The 19,090-nt window shown below is 36.9% G+C and overlaps 1 protein-coding gene across 1 annotated transcript in view; it reads right to left on the reverse strand.

Moving 5' to 3' along the window:
• Nucleotides 1-19,090, reverse strand: part of LOC102483267 (centrosomal protein of 83 kDa) — an 84,101-nt gene that overhangs the window by 24,553 nt on the left and 40,458 nt on the right. Inside the window, exons 2-5 of the mRNA XM_027774340.1 lie at nucleotides 13,808-14,081; nucleotides 13,213-13,363; nucleotides 9,687-9,779; nucleotides 7,203-7,334 (exon numbers count right to left, since the gene is read on the reverse strand). Coding sequence (XP_027630141.1) covers nucleotides 7,203-7,334; nucleotides 9,687-9,779; nucleotides 13,213-13,363; nucleotides 13,808-13,980 — 549 coding nt within the window. The 5' untranslated portion in view covers nucleotides 13,981-14,081. The remainder of the gene's footprint in view (nucleotides 1-7,202; nucleotides 7,335-9,686; nucleotides 9,780-13,212; nucleotides 13,364-13,807; nucleotides 14,082-19,090) is intronic.

Genomic DNA, 19,090 nt, shown 5'->3' on the forward strand with positions numbered 1-19,090 from the left:
ATTGTGTGATGACCATCCTCATAGAGGGTACTTTCTCCCTCTTTCCTCTCTTTGGCAAGCACACATGCCCTTCCACAAATTAAAATAAAAAAGATTTATATATACGTGTGTGTGTGTGTGTGTGTGTGTGTGTGCGTGTGTGTGTGTGTGTGTACAGCATTATTCTTACATGAAAGCCAGATAAAGACATCACCTGCACAATAACAAGGACTCTTGTCCCTTTCCATGGTGTCTAACACAGTCTTACACACATACACACATACACACACATATCTGCTATGTTTATTATATTAACTAGTATTATGATTAATACTGTCAGGTACTAATTGTAGTAATACTATTAATGATCTGCTAGTTAGGCATTACAGCTAAATTTTGCATATGAAGTTTCAAGTTCCCAGATCTTTCTTTTTGAGTCATTAGATTAACTTTTTTTTTTTTTTTTTGGAGAGATTTTCACTGTAGGGCGTGTGCGCTCGCCAGACAGACAGAGAGAGACATAGAGACAGAAAGCGAGAAATCAACCCCCCAGGGGGGATGGTCACGCCGCAATCCCTTCTCCTCCATTCTCCTCTCGGGATCTTGGGCACGCACGCACACGCGCCCAGCGTGAGTTTTAAGCCACCGAGTCCAGGACACGAACTGCGGTCGACTACGTGGGAGTCCAGCGACATAGCCATTACGCTAACTGCTGGTTCCCATCCCGGCGTGAGTTTTAAGCCACCGGGTCCGGGACACGAACTGCAGTCGACTACGTGGGAGTCCAGCGACATAGCCATTACGCTAACTGCTGGTTCCCTAGATTAACTTTTTATATTAAAAAAAGTAACACAAAAACTGTTATACTAGTGTAAATTTCCCTTTTTTCCTTTTATATACTATAATTGATTTTTCCTAAATGAATGATAGAACATTTTATGCAAAACAATTTATTTACACTAAGAAGTTTATCATTTTACATATTTTAAAGCTCATATTTAAATGTAATTTTGAGTTACCACCTCCTTTCCTTTTACTCTTAGTTTTCTCCTTTTAAGAGGAAAAACAGTCATGGGGAAAGTGGTTCTAAGAACTACATACTTGACCCAGATGTATTCACAAGAAAATAGGGGATGAGATACAGGAATTATTGGTAAATAAGGTGACACTAGACATCTTTAAAATGATTCCATGTGAACTGAACAAAAGAGAATAGACATAATGAAACAAATACCTTTCTCAAGCCACAAGAGTTACCTTGATCACGGAGGTAGTAAAAGAAAGCCAACTGTAATTACTAAAAAGAGCCAGAAGAGGGCCAGCCCAGTGTCCTACTGGTCAAAGAAGCCAGAACCCTCATGAGTCACCCTGGTTTGAATCACAGCCCTGGTAGCTTGAAATACATGCCATGTGTATGTGCATGTGCATGCATGCTAGAAAACTCAACAGGATGGAAAATGGAGAAAAAGGGGTTGTGGTATGACCACAATGCCACTGAGGGGTGCTTTCTCCCCATGATTGTTCCTCCATTCTCTCTCTGGTGAGCCCACATGCCTGTGGCAATTAAATAAAAATAAACAAACAGCCAGGGGAGATAGAACCTTAATGCTGAGCAATCAGAGTGCTGCCAGTGAACGGAGGTAGAGAGGGCTGACACTGTAAAGAAAGATGCTCCTGAACTACTTAAGAGTACTATGTACTATGTAAGTGTCTAAGTACTTTACATATTCTAATTAAATACTCACAAATCCATAGGATAGGCATTATTAATAACACCATTTTATAAATAACACTATTATACATAGAAGTCAAGTTGGTTTCCAGAGTTGCAGTAAATGAACATGTAAAACATTTTTAAAGGCTAGCCCATGGCATGGTGGTTAAGGCAGCTGGATCTCAGATGGCCAACCCTGCTGTCCTTAAGAAACAAACTGAGTGCATATGCATATATACCCAAAATTGTCAAGGGAGGGAGAAATGTTGGAGAATGGATTGCAGCATGACCCTCCTGGGGTAGGCAGTGGGGTGGTGCTTTCTCACTTTCTCTCTAGGAAGTGCACATGCCCATTGTCAAAACTAAAAAAAAAAGAATTCTGATACATTACATGTGCAAATTTGGTTTTTTAGATATTCTAAATATATTTCTAGCACAATAATCTTTAATGAGCAAAACTTCACTGAGCCTTTCTAAAATCTGTCAAAATCAGTCCCAACAAATCCCTACTATGAGGCAACTCCATTTTAATTTGGGAGACTCTTGCCTATAATGTTCAGAGCAATATGGGAAGGGAGCAGGTCAGAAAACCTGGGATATTTTAGATAACAAAACCATAAAAAAATCATCTGGACTAAAGCAACACTCCAGATTAGAACCTCAGAATGCACCATGGCAAATGTACCATGGTATATATGTATGTGTATGTGTTTACACATATTGCATTTTCGGTCTTCAGGAATGCTTTCCTTTTGTGATAGGAAATTTGGCTTCTCACCTGACCCATGAAAAGCCAAGGAAGAACTAAGCAGTATAATGAGCATAACAGAAGAACCTCAGTGACTTGTTATAATGTGCTGATATTTTGATGGTTTTTCATATGATACAGTATTCCTTGCCCCATCTCTCTTGAGATCTTAATATGAATTACTCTTCCTTCATTGAATCAATATAATCACCCATACCTACAATAATTCTCTGCAATATTTGTTACTGTTTTTAGAATAATATAAAACTAGAGTCCAAGAAACTTAATGAAAACAGAATAGCCTTAACTGGACTGGTCTGAGAAGTATTTCATGTTCGGTAAATTCTCTTTACAAACCAAATGATACATAGTGATTGAATGTTTTAAAAAAAATAATGAAAATAAATAATAATAATAATCTGAAAAAAAATTATGAAAAGCTATTTGATGATGATGATGTGGATAGTAATGTCTTTGTCTTGACTGAAATGCATGGTAATCATGCTGGAAAAAGAAATGTAATACACTGTAAAGATATATGTGATTAATGGGAACCAGCAGTTAGCGTAATGGCTATGTCGCTGGACTCCCACATAGTCGACCGCGGTTCGTGTCCCAGACCCAGTGGCTTAAAACTCACGCCGGGCGCATGTGCGTGTGTGCCCAAGATCCTGAGAGGAGAATGGAGGAGAAGGGATTGCGGCGTGACCATCCCCTCTGGTGGATGATTTCTCGCTTTCTGTCTCTATGCCTCTCTCTGTCTGTCTGGCGAGCATACGTGCCCTATAGTGAAAACCTCTCCAAAAATAAAAAAAGATATATGTGATTAAATGTAATATTAAAAATTATAATAAATTATAATAAATTATTTTAAAAAGATGATACCTCTAAAACTGTAAGATAATAAATTAGTGTAGTTTTAGCCAAAACAAAACACAATAGCCTCACTTCTGACTCTTAACTATATATGCAACTTCACCATGTCATCTGTATGAAGACCCAGACTTAATATGCTCCTACAGTTAATGAGGAATATATTTAAAAAGGTAGGAACTTATCTTTTACATAACACGACAATATCTGTTTTCATAGATTGATTTATAAACTACTTTCAGTTAAGAACATCATAAAAGGAATGTAAATTACTGGAGTCCTTTTCGGGGAAAAACTGAAAAAAAAAATCTTTCTAAAGTATTCCCCTAAAAACTTTTATCTGTAAAAGTAAAAATGTATAAGTGTTGTGTGAACATTTAATACAAGAAAATCCAATTATTTTTATAACATGAATTCACATATTTTATACTAGTTTAAAATAGTAAAATTAGAAAATGGTATAACAGTAGACTTGGTGAAGTTAGGATTAGTTTTTAAACTAATGTGTTAGTTTTTAAACATAATGCATCATGACTTTTCTGACGACCCAATATATGTTTTTTCTATAAACTATATTTGAAACTAGAGTGACTGTTTCATGTTCTACAATCATCTCACCAGGTTTTACTGTTTTTGTATATTAAAATTGGAATACTAAAATTAATAATGGAACGAAGGCAAATCCCCAAGTATCCACTAAAGAATGTAGGCTGAGTATTCTTTATCAGAAATTCTTGGAGCGAGAAATATTCTAGATTTCAAATTTTGGGATATTTGTTCATACATAATGAAATATCTTAGGGATGGGACTCGAGTCTGAACACAATATTCATTTGTTACATAAACATTCCTTATACACATAGCCTGAAGGTAATTTTATATGATATTTTTGTACTGTAGTGTTTTGACTGTGACCTGTATATAACGTCAGGTATGCAATTTTCCACTTGTGACATCATGTCAGCATTTTAAAAGTTTCTGATTTGGGAGCATTTTGAATATTCTGCTTAGGGATGCTCAACCTACTTGTATTGCTACTTCATAACTATGTGGAAGTCCAGAAACGTAACCATTACACCATCTGCTGGTCCCACTCCCTAAATTTTTTTTTTTTTTGGAAGAGATTTTTGCTATAGGGCACATGCACTCACCAGACAGAGAGACAGAGAGACAGAAAGTGAGAAATCACCCCCCGGGGGGATGGTCACGCAGCAATCCCTTCTCCTCCATTCTCCTCTTGGGATCTTGGGCATGCACGCACACCCGGTCTGAATTTTAGGCGACTGGGTCTGGGACACGAACCACGGTGGACTACATGGGAGTCCAGTGACATAGCCATTATGCTAACTGCTGGTCCTTCCCCTAAAATTTTTAATGACTAGTTTTTGTTCTTTTCATGGGTGAAAAAATAGATTAGTCATCAGATTTTAGATACAAGTTTTATTCTTTAAAAATAGCAATAAAACTAAGAAACTAGAGAATACAAATAATCATTATCAGATAAATCTCATTAGATGAATATTTTTTAATTTGCCAGAAAGCATGTACACTTGCCAGAGAGGAGAGGGAGAAAGCACCCCTCCTCATGGGCATGATGACGCTGGAATCCCATCTCCATTTCTCCCTCCTCTGAAGTTTTGCATGTGTACACACATGCTCCCAGTATGTTTTTCAAGCCACTGGGTCTAGGAGTCATAACATGCAGTTGGCCATGTGGGATCCAACTCCCTAAGCTAAAAAGCCATGGGCTGTTCCTTATCATTATATTTTAAAAGCAAAGTATAAAATAAAGCACTGATTCAGTAAACCTTACTAAATCTCTATTTTAGGTTGGACATCTTTATCATTCCTATTGCCACAAGAACATTTTTATTTTTTTTGTAGAGGTTTTCGCTATAAGGTACATGTACTCACCAGAAAGACAGAGAAAAACAGAAAACGAGAAATAACCCCCCAGGGAAGATGGTCATGCCGCAATCCCTTCTCCTCCATTCTCCTCTTAGGATCTTGGGCATGTATGCACCCATGCCTAGCATGAATTTAAGCCACCAGGTCCGGGACTCGAACCACGGTCGGCTACATGGGAGTTCAGCGACATAGCCATTACGCTAACTGCTAGTCCCCACAAGAACATTTTTACATGTAGTTTTTTTTTAAGTCTTGTCAATAATTATGATTGAAAATTTTTATAACGACTTGTAATATAGATTGACCTCTCAACAATAGATTTTGGGCAGCTCACTCAACCTACACCTTAGTTTACTCATTTTTGTTTTTAAGAGGTTTCTTTGCCTTAGGGAGCACGCACTTACAGGAGAATGAGGTAAGAAACAGACAGTGATAGGGTAAGTGAGAAATCACCCCTCAGGGGGGATGGCCATGCTGCAATCCTTTCGCCTCTATTGTTCTCCCAGGATCTTTGACATGCTCACACATATGCCCAGCATGAGTTTTAAGCCACCAGGTCTGAGACTTGATCCACAGTCGGCCATAGGGCAGCTATGCCATCTCCTGACCCCAAGTTTCCTCATTTTTAATGGAGAAAATAAGACAGTCCTGCCCATCTTATTATAAGAAAATAGAAGTAATAGTGAATAAAGTATTTAAAACTGTTAAAAAATTAATATATAAAACTGTATTTTTCTGGTCCTATATTATTAATGAACTCAAAGGATTCAAAGCTCATACAGCTTCTTAAAAATGTAATCAGAACATGGTGTGGTGGTTAAGGCACTGGACCACCAAATGCCTGACCATGGTTTAAATCTCAGACCTGATGTGTTGAAACTCACCCCACCTCAGGTGTACATATATGCATGCCCGAAATCTCAGGAGGAAAATGGAGAAGCAACTGCGATGTGGCCATCCCTCCTGGAGGATGATTTTTCACTATCCCTCTCATTTTTTCTCTCTCTCTGGCCAGTGCACATGCCCTATGGTAAAAAAAAAATTTTTTTTTTAAATTAAGAGAAAATATATGGAACCCTCACAGAACAATTTGCTCACTGATAAGAATAAGTGAGTTTGGTTCATACTGCACAGTTTTCATTTTTTGTAGATGTTTTAAAACTACAAATATTTAATAAATGGTAAAGAAAGGTGAGTGTATTTTAATTCCAAATAAAAAATGCAATAAAACAATGCAAAAAACATGTGATGGTTTTTCCATCAGATCATATCATGTAACTATAGACACCAAGTTACTTTTTATAAATATGGCAAGAAAAAATTGGTATTTTATCCATCCTGGAAAACTGTCCAAAAAACAACATGAGGAAAATAAACCAGAAACCCCACTTTGGTACAACTAGGAGAAAACCCAGGAAATGAGTAGAACGGCTGCCGAAAGCAATGGAGGAGGGAGGAGGAGTGCAAGCATAGGTGCAGAATGTTGCAGGTGCAGGCATCACGAAGAAGAGAGTATACCTGAAGGTGAGGAGTACATACTAAGCAATAAAGCTTTTATACTAATGGAGACAAGGACATGCATTGATGTCTGGAGCTTTCCTGATTTGACTTGGGTCTAAAAAGTAGAGAGATAGTGCTAAGTAAAGAATCATAGAAACTATATTTGCAAAGAGAAGTCTGTTTTTACAGCTATAGGAAGTAACAGACACCGTGTGATGGAAATCCCTAAAGTTGTCTATCTCCACCACTGACAGGGCAAAACAAGCAAAAAAAAAAGACAGCAAAATCTAATGACTGAAACAAAATATTTATAAGAAAAATGTTGATACAAAAGCAGATGAATATCATGACAAAGACTTCATCATTAATTAATAATACTTAAGTATTCAATCAACTCTAATATGGGATTTACTTGTATACATCCATACAATTTTATTGACTAAACAAAATAACAAATACATTAGTATAATCATTGCTCACCTCTGATTCATATTTTATTTTTTCTTCTTCTAAAATCCGTGCAAACTCTTCTTTCTGGTGTTCAAATTCCGATTTAAGAAATGTATGTTCATAGCGAAGCTTATTATATTCAGCTCTATATTTTTCCACTTCCTAAATTAAAGAGATTGAAACTTAATGCAAATTTATAAATTAAATTTATACCTACACTAAAAATCACTTTTGCAAGTATACTTTTAAATTATTGGGAGCCATCTACATGTAAAAAATAAATTTAAAAGAAATATAAATGAACCTTGGAAAAGTCCTCATGACAAGAATCCTACATACAGAATTAGCACACTCTGAGAAAGATACCAGTAAAGCAAATTACCATTTAATTAATGTCATTTCTTCACTTACTATCATAATACTGTATAGCATGACACCGTATACATAACACTATATAGCTTTTCTGGGCTTATAAAATATTTAAGAATACAGCATATTTTTCAAAATACAGTTTTAAAATGTATAATAAAGTATAAAATACCTCTCTAAAACTCAGACAAGTTAAATTCAAAGTAGATAAAAGATTATTTGACTATTTAGTACAGTAAGTTAAGGTTCAATCAAATATTACAATGATAGTTCAATTCAATGCACCAGCTTGAAGAATATACGTAACATCATCTCTACTGACTAACAGGAACACATTTAATTCCCTGTGGTGCTTTCATCCTGTTTTCTAACACTCTATAAAGGCTGCTGGCATTCTGAATACTCAACAAAGAACTTGGGCAATAGAGCAAAAAGGTGCAGGAGACACTGTTTCAACATGCATCAAGAAAATTAGATAACGAGGAAATCATGTCTTTTAAAATACTTAGCTCACCATAAATCTTTAGTTGAAAGATTTCTAAGCAAGCTTCCAATTCCAAAATACAGGTTTCATGATTTTATTAGAGATATACTTAAAAAAACAAAAACACAACACTTTACTTAAGTTTACCATCTACAATTAATGTTTTGTTTTTGTTTTGTTTTGTTTTTAAATTTCCAGAGCTACATGCACTTGCCAGAGAGAAACGGACAGGGGGTGCAAAGACACCCCCAGTGGAGCACTGTCATGCTGCAGTCAAGCCCCTCTCTTCCATGTCTCCATCCTGTTGGGATTTGGGGCATGTGCACATATACAGCTGGCATCTTTCTTAAGCCTCCAGGACCAGCATTCAAACTGCAGTCAGATATTTGGGATCTACCTCCTTTAACTACTAGACTATGGGGCCAGCCTCAACTTATTTTCAGAAATAAGATGTCTAAAATTTAAATATACTCCTAAACCATAATGTTTTACCACAAGGAGTATCTTTTGAGTAAAAAATAATTTTATCAAGCCTGTAAGCCAATATAAAAGAGGATTCCAGGCCTGGTCACAGTGGCACAAGTGGTAGGGAACTGCTATGTGGTGGGTGGGGCCACAGAGGAAGCCCAGGTTTGAATCCATGCCCAACCTAAACAGGCCAGCTCTGAGCCTGTGATCCTAGCTCACTGGGAGGTTAGGGCAAGAGGACTGTGACAGGCAACACACAATCAAAAAATGACCCTTTCTCTCCCTCTCCTTCTTTCCTCTCCTTTCCCATACTCTCTTCCTCACTCCCATAATTAATTAATAGAATTCCACAACATCTTTTGTGCAATGGCAGCATAATTAGACTACAACTTTCCAAAGGAATCCATTTTGAAGAAGATAATAATCATACACAAAAGACTCAGTATATCTGTTAAATAAGGTCACATATATAAAATGTTTTGCACAAAACCTAACATATCTGCAGCCTTTTCCAGTCCCTTTTATTAAAGTCATATTATACCCAGCACTTCATAAAAGGAGACTAGTCCCAACCTGAAGTAAAATTGTTACAAATTTTTCTGAGGTTGCATGAAATTCACTCTTTTGTTGAACACCTATTATATCCAGAAACTGTTATGGGAACTTGGAATATAACAATGCAACTTCTATTCTAGAAGTGGTAAAATAAAAGATAAGCACAATAAAGAAATTATACAGTATATTAAAAGGTAATATATACTAGAGAATCAATTAAAAAACAGAGCATAACAGGAGGATCCAAAGGTCTAATCAGATAGAAAAGACAAGTTAATTAGGAGGTTAAGGGACAAAGTATGTCTCATTTTAAAAGTGGCATTTTAGCAAAGACTTACAAAACATCAAGTTAGACAAGAGGTATGTGGAAGAAGAGCATTCAAGACAGACCTAACACTGGAGCAAAGACTCTTGAAGTACAGCATTTCTGGAATGGCATGAAAATATCAAGAGGCCAGTGTGGATGGAAAAAAGGAGGTCAGAGAGGTGGTAGTGAAATGCAACCCCATGACACCGTAGAGAGCACCATGAGAACTCTGAGTGCAAACTGAAGAGTTTTTCAGTAGGGAATGAAGCTTTTCATCAGAACTTTCACGGTTACATGAGGATAAATACATAGTTATACACAAGTTACTTACTTCATCCAGATTTCGAAAACGCTCTTTCATGGGAGTTTCTAGTTCTTGTTGTATCTGGGCTCTTAACAATTCTAACTTTTGTGGAGTTAATACCTAACATGGAGAAAAACAAAAAAATTCTACATATGAAATTACAAATATTAAAATCAAGAATTCTACAAATTTCAAAGCCTTTCTTCTAATTAAGACAATGTAACTGAATTTCACAGATGGTTTCACAGTGTAGCTAATTTTACAATAATCACTATATAAACAGAACCATGATCTGAAACAATACTTTGAGAATTCCAATGCTAGGCTCTGAGAGATGTCAAAAATTGTATTAAAATAAGATAAAGAAGGCCAGACAGTGGCCAAGTAGTGATGCAACTGGACCCACATGGGAAGGTCTCAGATTCACGGCTTAAAGTCTCTCTCTCTGTACACACCAGGCATACATTTCTGTACATGCCAGGCACATATGTGCATGCCTGTGATCCAGACATGCTGGGCTGAGGGTGGATTGTGGTGGGAAGACACTGTTGAGGTTGCTCCCCCCCTCTCTATTTTCTCTCATTAAAGAAACTTCAAAACCAAAAAGCGAAAACCATGAGGTAAAAGCAGTCACTAATTATTATTACGATGATGATGATTATTATTAACATTAGGAATAACTATTTTGGCAGTTAAGGTTATCCTGTTGGATACAGTGGCTCATACTCTAGTTATTTTCTAAGGCAAGCAAAATAAAGGTGTGATAGTTTGAGAATTCTTCAGACTTAGTTTCAATTATAAAAAGCTGGGGGTTTTTTGTTTGATTTTTTTTTTCAGGTTTTTGTCATAGGGAGTGTGCACTTGCCAAGGAGAGACAGTAAGAAGGAAAGTGAGAAACCACCCCTCAAAGAGGATGGCCACCCCTTCTTCATTCTTCTCCTGAGATTGTGGGAATGCAAACACACATGCCTGGAGTGATTTTCAAGCTGCCATGTCTGGGACTCAAATTGTGGTCATGCACGTAGGAGTCCAGTGCCTTAACCACTATGCCACTTGCTGCCCCCATAAGAGGCTGGTTTTTACTCTGGTAATCAAAAGGAATCTAGGCTCCATCCTTTCATGTAATCCCTCAAGTTACTAAATAGTTATGTAAGTTCTATATGGGCAGAGCCGTAGTAGTTTTCATTCATCACTGCATTAGTATCTGCAAGGGATGGGTTCCAGGACCCCTGTGATACCAAAATCCATGGATTCACAAATTCCTTATATACAATGACATAGCGTTTGCATGTAACCTATGCACATTCTTCTATATCCTTTAAATCATCTCTAGATTACTTATACAGGTATAACTCAAGAGATACTGCAGGTTCAGTTCTATACCACTGTAACAGAGCAGTACAATAAAGCAAGTCACACACTTTTTTTTTGTTTCCCAGTACATTTAAAAGTTGTTTACATTTCACAGTAGTCTAGTCAGTATACAATAGCATTATGCCTAAAAATCAACATACATATGTTGTGAAATTATTGAGAACTACCATAAAATTTGACAGACACACAAAGTGAACACTTAGTATTAGAAAAATGGCACCAACAGATTTAAGGTTGCCATAAACCTTAAAGTTGTGAAACAAACAGTCATCTACAAAGCATAATACGTAATACAACATAAATGTTGTCTAGATAGCTGTTAAATGGTATTGTTTAGGAAATAATGATAAGGAAAAAAGTTTGAACATGTTCAGTACATACACAACCAATTTTTCTTCCAAATATTTTTTAAAGAATTATTTTACTTTAACTTTGTTTATTATTACTATTTTTTAATTTTACCAGAGAGAGAGAAAGTGAGAAAGGAAGCCACCAGGTCCAGTACTTGAACCACAGTTCACCATGTGGAGGTCCAGCACCTTTATCCAACATGCCACCCGCAGACCACTCAAATATTTTCTATACATAGCTGGTCGAATCTACGGATGAGGAACCCAAAGATTCAAAGGGCAACTGTAATTAAATTTACAATGCCTAGGGAATACCTCAAATACCTCAGGTTCAGCACCTGCCATTCACATAAGCCTATCAATTTTTGCAAAATAAATTAAATCTGATTACATAGGTTTAAATTATATTTCCTTTTTGAACCCACATCTGTTTAAGTGTCCTAAATACTTAGAAATGAAATAGCATAATGAAGGTTCTAATCCCAATTTAGAAGATTTCCCAGGACCAGCAATTAGCGTAATGGCTATGTAGCTGGATTCCCACATTGTCAACCGTGGTTCAAGTCCTGGACCCGGCAGCTTAAACTCACACCAGGCGTGTGTGTGTGCGTGCCCAAGATCCCAAGAGGAGAACAGAGATTGAGGAATGGCCATCCCCCCTGAGGGGTTGATTTCTCACTTTCTGTCTCTCTGTCTCTGTCTTTCTGGCAAGTGCACGCGTCCTATAGCGAACGCCTCTCCAAAAAAAGGAAAAAAAAAAAAAAAAGATTTCTCAACCATGGAAGATTTCAAGAACTACTGAATTAAAAACTTCCAAAGGTGCTGTCAAGGAAAATCTATGAGTTGGGTAATATGTCAGACTACATAACTTCAAAGATGCCTTCTCATTTTATGAACATATGATTCCAGAATTACTAATACCATTTTTTTTGGAGAGGTTTTTGCTATAGGACGCATGTGCTTGCCAGAAAGACAGAGAGAGACAGAGAGACAGAAAGCGAGAAATCACCCCCCAGGGGAGATGACCATGCTACAATCCCTTCTCCTCCATTCTCCTCTTGGGTTCTTGGGCACGCACGCACATGTGCCCGGCATGAGTTTAAGCCACTGAGCCCAGGACTCAAACCACGGTTGACTAAATGGGAGTCCAGCGACATAGCCATTACACCAACTGCTGGTCCCACTAATACCTTATTAATTGTACCAAGCACATTCTTAGGCAGAAATGCACAGTTTGTGTTTTTTGAAATTATGGTTAGCTTTGTCCTTTCCAGGCAAATGAAAACAAATAATATGCATGTGCAAAGTATCTACAGATACTGTAGTTTAGTACTTCAGTACCAACTATCTTTTGCTTAGAAACCCACTGACTTTACAATGCACATATAACTGACATGCATATATCGTTTTTTTATGAAACTCCTAGTAGTTATTTTAACTATCCTAGCTTAGTTTCAGTTATGATATGGATACAGAAATTAATAGATCTTTCTTTTAAAAATATTCCTTAATTCTGAGTTTTTAATAAATTCAAACTGAGTTCTCCCTAATTATTCTGAATTACAACTGGCCATCCTAATTATTCTAAAGAGCAAAATATTATTTCAGTCAGAATGGGTAATATAATAATAATTTACATAAGACAAGTTTCATGTCTACCTAAAGGTTAGCTAACATTCTAGAATATATGAAAGAAGATTAAATTATACCACCTAGAGATATTGTCATAATAATTATTAAGGATATAGAGAGAATGTACCATAATTACTGAAACTTACTTCTACTAAACATCTGACTACTCTTATACTAACTCAAATATATTTTCTCACCTGCAGCTTTATTTCTTCTAACAATTTAGTTTTCTCTAATAATTCCCCTTTTAGATCTTCAAGCAGCAGCTGAAATTTTTCCTGGTGAGTTTGCTTTTCATTTAACAGGCGCTTGAGTTCATTTTGTGACTTTATGTACTCATCCTGCAATCTGTTTAAAAAAAATAATAATTAAATTTTAAGTGTATTCTAATTGCATTACTTTATGTAAAGTCAACTAACACTAGAGAAAAACAAGATCAATACCATATATTCCGTTAAACTTGCAAATACCTTTTCTTTATAGTTTCATTTAATTATGAACACTATAGTTTCTGAAAGCAATTTTTTTTTGAGGGAGGAGAAAAACATTTATATATCTGGATATATTGAATCTTATATGTTTCACTACTTTCAAAATAAGAGTTATGAATTTACAGCCCATTTGATACCATACTTCATTTTGAAAAAATAATTTTAAAGTAAAAATTTTACTGAATTTGAAGTTTTAAATGCATTCAGTATAACAAAATTATACTGCATGTTCCAGAGCAACATTCAGCTAAGACAGCTACAACAACGTTTTTAACCAAGTCCCTATCTATAAGCAATGTACCTTGTGTGTTCAGCTTTCAGAGTCTGATAATTGGTTTTATGATGTTCACATCGTAACCTCTCATCAATTAACATTTTCTGAAACTCAGACTGAGAACTTGTGAGGCCACTGTCTCCACCTGGAGGAAAAATGTTGGCAAAAGTGTCCATATCGGTAAGTGAGCTGACAACCATGTAAAAATAAGTTCTGGCTTTCTTCTTGCTTCAGGTTTCTTTCCAAGAGTATTTCCTACTTCTTTCTTGCTGAGGCAGAATCTCAGGAGGCCAAATTATGCCTACACAGAGAAATACAATTAATTAGTGATTGGGGAAGTTCTGCTTCCTTACACATTTCTATCACTTACTATTCTATCATTTTTAAGTTTGCTATGGGGCACATGCACTCCTGAAGCCAGGGGGGTTGGGGAATGCAGAGATAGGAGAAAGTGAGAAGCACCCTCCAGGTGCGATGACCACACTACAAGAACTTCTCCACTCTCCTCTCGGGATTTGGGGCACACACACACCAAGCTGCCAAGTCTGGGACTTGAACTGCACAGTAGGCCATGTGGGGCTCAGATGCCTTATCCACCATGTCGTGTGGCTGGCTCCATCTACTATTATTTTTATAACAAAACCCTATTTCCACACTTTCAATTGTTCACAAAATAAAACGCAAGAATAAAACTGGATCACAACAAACTGTCTTTACTTCCATGCAAAGATTCTGTGACCATCAAGGTCATATCTTCAATATTAACTTATTTAGACTAGAAGTAAGGGCTTTTCCAGTTTAGCTACTGCTGGATTGACAAACCACAGAGACATGTTTCCTAAAGCTACTGTGATAAACATTAAGGGTGGATTCTGATACAAAATCCATACTCCTAAATCACAGAAAACGCCATCTGGAATTTGGTAAGTAGCTGGGAAAATCATAGTCTTCACAAAAATGACCTTCAGCAAGGAACTATGTGATTAATGCCACAAAGGATCTTTTTTGACACAAGGCAAACTACCCTCAGGATGCAGATTCAGATGAGAAATCAGTCAACACCTAAATATTGATCATCTCCTGTAGCATGCACTATGCTAAGAATAGAAAAGTAAATCAATCTCATCTATCCTAAAAACAGTGACCCAGAATGAAAGGAAGTAAATGTTTATTGCATCTAGAAGTAAAAAAACAAAATACTGTTCTTTTAAACAAGAATAAAAATTTCAATAGTTCTGCCCCCTTTAACTTCATTAATCTTTCTCTAGCCATTATACATACATATATAGATGCATTTTTCTGATAGCATTCTCCCTTAGTCACAGGTTATCACTAATTACGTTTCTCACTACAAGAAAAGATGTTTGGCCTATGCAAACCAACCATTAAATTACATAGTCTTGTTTGAAATATATAATCTCTGATAAATTAGTACAATGCCTACCTGTTACATAAAAGGATCTCTAAAACTTGTTACTTTGGTTTCCGGTGACATTTTATTTTAATAGAGGAGAGAAAGTTCTTCAATGACACATTGCTCTTAACTCTTAGGTTAATGTGTACTAGGATTTAACCTTTGTAAATACAAAGTACACCATTTGTAGCAGCTACCAGAAAATTAACCTGCCAAGAATACACAATTTTCCCTAGAATTAATGAAGTGGACCATGAAACTGTCATGCAACTTTGAGTCTACTCTGACCCAAATTATTTTTTTAAGAGACAGAAACACAAAACAAACCTATCTCATACTTCTTAATAACACCAATAGAAAGTATTACAGTCTTAATTTTAATTAGCTGAAAGTCTAAACTGAATTAAAGAAAAAAACAAAAACAAAACTACTCTAATACCACTACCAGTGAATAGAAGATTTCTTTTTTATTTCAATTAAGACAACAGTAAAGTGAATTTGACTGCTGACTCTCACTATGTAATAGGAGTTAAGTCCCTATGGAAATAAAATTCACTAAGACTGAAACATTTTTGAAAAATAAAGTTAAAATTATATATCTCTTTCCTTTCCCTTTTGGGGAATCTAGAAGAACTTTCCAGGACTTCAATTTCAAGACATCCCTTCCTTGGTCACGACTACCATTACTTCATCTCCAGTTCCAGTTCCCATGTAGAGAAGTTCTGGTGAACACCTCTCATTTCGGGTAAAGGTTTTATTTTACTTTTTAAAGAATTATTTAATTTTATTTATTATTATTGTTTAATCTGTTTTAGGGCACATGTGTTCACCAGAGAGACAGAGAGAAAGAGAAAAGAGAGAGAACATGAGAAAGCAAGCCACCAGGTTCAGGACTTGAACTACAGTCAGTCATGTGGGAGTCCAGCACCTTAACCATCATGCCACCTGCCCACCCTGGGTAAAGCCTTTAAAGACTGCCTCTTAGAAATAGACAATTCATGGGGGACCAGCAGGTGGTGTGGACATACGACGCTGGACACTCTCACATGGCCGACCATGGTTCAAGTCCCGGTCCTGGTGGCTTGCTTTCTCACTTTCCCTTTCTTTCTCTCTCTGTATCGCTCTCTCATGGAATTAAAATAAATGAATGAATAAAATTAAATAATTCTAAAAAAAAAAAAGAAATAGACAATTCAGAAGAAAAACATGAGACTAGGCCTTAAACTGCTATTAAAAACAATTTTGCAGATAAATATATAGCAAAATAAACAACAATTAAGTCCATGAGAAGACATGGCAATGTGAATTAAAGCTACAAGAAATGATAATAAACAAGGGTTTCAGACAAGATAACTCTCAAGACTTATCAAACACATATTCTAAAAAGAAATTGTTCAATATTATTGTCCTTCAGGGGATAGCAAATAAGGTTGAGAATGTTGTCAGATCATGGGAAACCATAAAAACAAAAACAAAAACTGTAAAACAGAAAAAAATATAATCACCAAAATTAAGAGTTCAATGAAGGATAAAGCAACTCAGATTAGACACAGATTAAGAAAGAACTGAAAGGGGCCCACAGGTGGCATGGTGGTGAAGATGCTAGACTCCCATATGGCCAACTGCAGTTGGAGCCCTGGACCCAGGCATTTGAAAATCATGCCAGGCACATGTGCATGCATGCCCAAAATCCTGAGAGGATAATGAGGGAGAAGGAACTGGGGCATAGCCATCCCCCCCCACAGGGGGGGGGGGTGATTTCTCACTCCTTCCCACCCCTCTGGTAAGTGCACATTTCTTATGGCAAAAAACTAAAAAAACAAACAAACAAACAAACAAACAAACAAAAAAACCAGGAACATAAGTTAAAAAAATATATCCAAGATTAAGGAAAATGAAGAAGAAAAATACAGAAAATTAGGGAAGAGATAAAGAACATAAACAAAAAATATCATTCAAACAAACAAAATCCCAAAAGGAAAGAAGAAAGAGAATACAGCACACATAGTGCCTAGCCAATGGTGCCGGTGGTAGAACACTACCACAGAAGGCTGAGGCTGCATGGGAGGTCTAGATTTGGTTTCCAGATCAACCTAAACAGGTTGGACACAGTGGTGCATGCTTTTAATCCAACCTAACTGGGAGGCTAGGGCAGGAGAACTACAGTATGGCAAGACCCTGTTGAAAAACACATAACCTATACAAAGGCAGAACTTGTGGAACTAGCTGCCAAATTTAGACAAGAGGGATGAAATAACATCTAAGTATATGTGTACATACTATATGTAACACACACACACACACACACAGTAGAGTCATCCCTTGGCATCTATGGGCAACTAGTTCCAGAACTCCCAAGGAAAACAAAGTCCACAGATGCTCAAGTATATAAAATGTAATTTTTATATATGTACAATATCTATACACAACCTACACACATCCTCCCCTATATTTTAATAATCTCTAATTACTTATAATACCTAGTTCAATGTAAATAATATATAAATCTTGTTACACTGTATTTTTATTTGTATCAATTTTATTGTTGCCTTTTTATTTATTTATTTTTTGGTAGAAAGATTTTTGGTATAGGGCACATACGCTCACTGGAGAGACGAGAGAGAGAGGCAGAAAGTGAGAAATCACCTGCCAGGGGGATAGCCACACTGCAAGCCCTTTTCTTCCATTCTCTTCTCAGGATTTTGGGCACACACAAACATGTGCCTGGCATGAGTTTTCAGCCGCCAGGTCTAAGACTTGCACTGTGGTCGACTATGTGAGAGTCCAGTGGCGTAACCATTATGCCATCTGCTGGTCCTTAAAGTTTTTCTTTTATCCATGGCTCAATCTGTAGAAATGGAGGGCCTGTGTGTGTGTGTGTGTGTGTGTGTGTGTGTGTGTGTGTGTGTGTAGCAATATAATGTTATTTGATAGTAGATTTAAGATTAGTTGTAAACATACACTGCAAACTCTAAGACAATCTTAAGTTTCCACTAAAAACCATTAAAAAGAATAACTGATATGCTAAGAAAGTAGAGAATATGACATTATATAAAACATTTCATTAAAAACACAAAAAGGGCCCAGCCATGATGGGGAGGATAGCAAGGTGCTTCTGCACAATGCTAAAGCCCAGGGAAGCCCCACATTTGGATTCTGAGTTGATCTGAACACACCAGGGACACTCACAAGTATGTCCATGAACCTGGCTAACTGGAGGATGGGCGGGGATGGGGAGGATGCAGGGGCAGTGGAGGATTGCGGAGTGGCAAGACCCCATTGAGGGTGCCCATTTTTTTCAAAAAAAATAAAAACAAGGAACTTAAATACACGCAAAAGGCAGAGAAAAAAAAGGAAGACAAAAATAGGAACAAAGAAAAAGGGCAGGGACCAACAACAGGTGGCATGGTGGTTAAGGCGCTGGACACTCCCACAGGGCTGACCACGGTTCAAGTCCCGGACCTGGTGGCTTGCTTTCTCACTTTCCCGCCCTCTCTTTCTTTCTCTCTATGTCTCTCTCTGCTCAAATTAAAATAAATGAATGAATGAATGAATTAATTAATTAAACAAATATTTTTTAAAAAAAAGAATATGGGCAAGAAATAGAAAAGAGTAACAAATAAGGTGATATTAATCCAACAATATCAATGACCACTTTGAATGACATGGTCTAAATACACTGGTTAAAAGACAGATTGTCAGGGCCAGCAAGTGGTGTGTGTGGTGGTTAAGGCACTGGATTCCCACATGGCCAATGGCAGCTTGAGTCTGGGAAGCAGTGGCTTGAGAATCACACCAGGTACACTTGCATGTGTGCCCAAAATCCTGAGAGGAGAATGGAGAAGGAACTGCAGTAGGGCCATCCCCCTGAAGGGGATTTCTCACCTTCCCTCTCT

Source organism: Tupaia chinensis, unplaced genomic scaffold, assembly GCF_000334495.1.
Source record: "Tupaia chinensis unplaced genomic scaffold, TupChi_1.0 Scaffold000423_1, whole genome shotgun sequence".
NCBI lineage: Eukaryota > Metazoa > Chordata > Mammalia > Scandentia > Tupaiidae > Tupaia > Tupaia belangeri.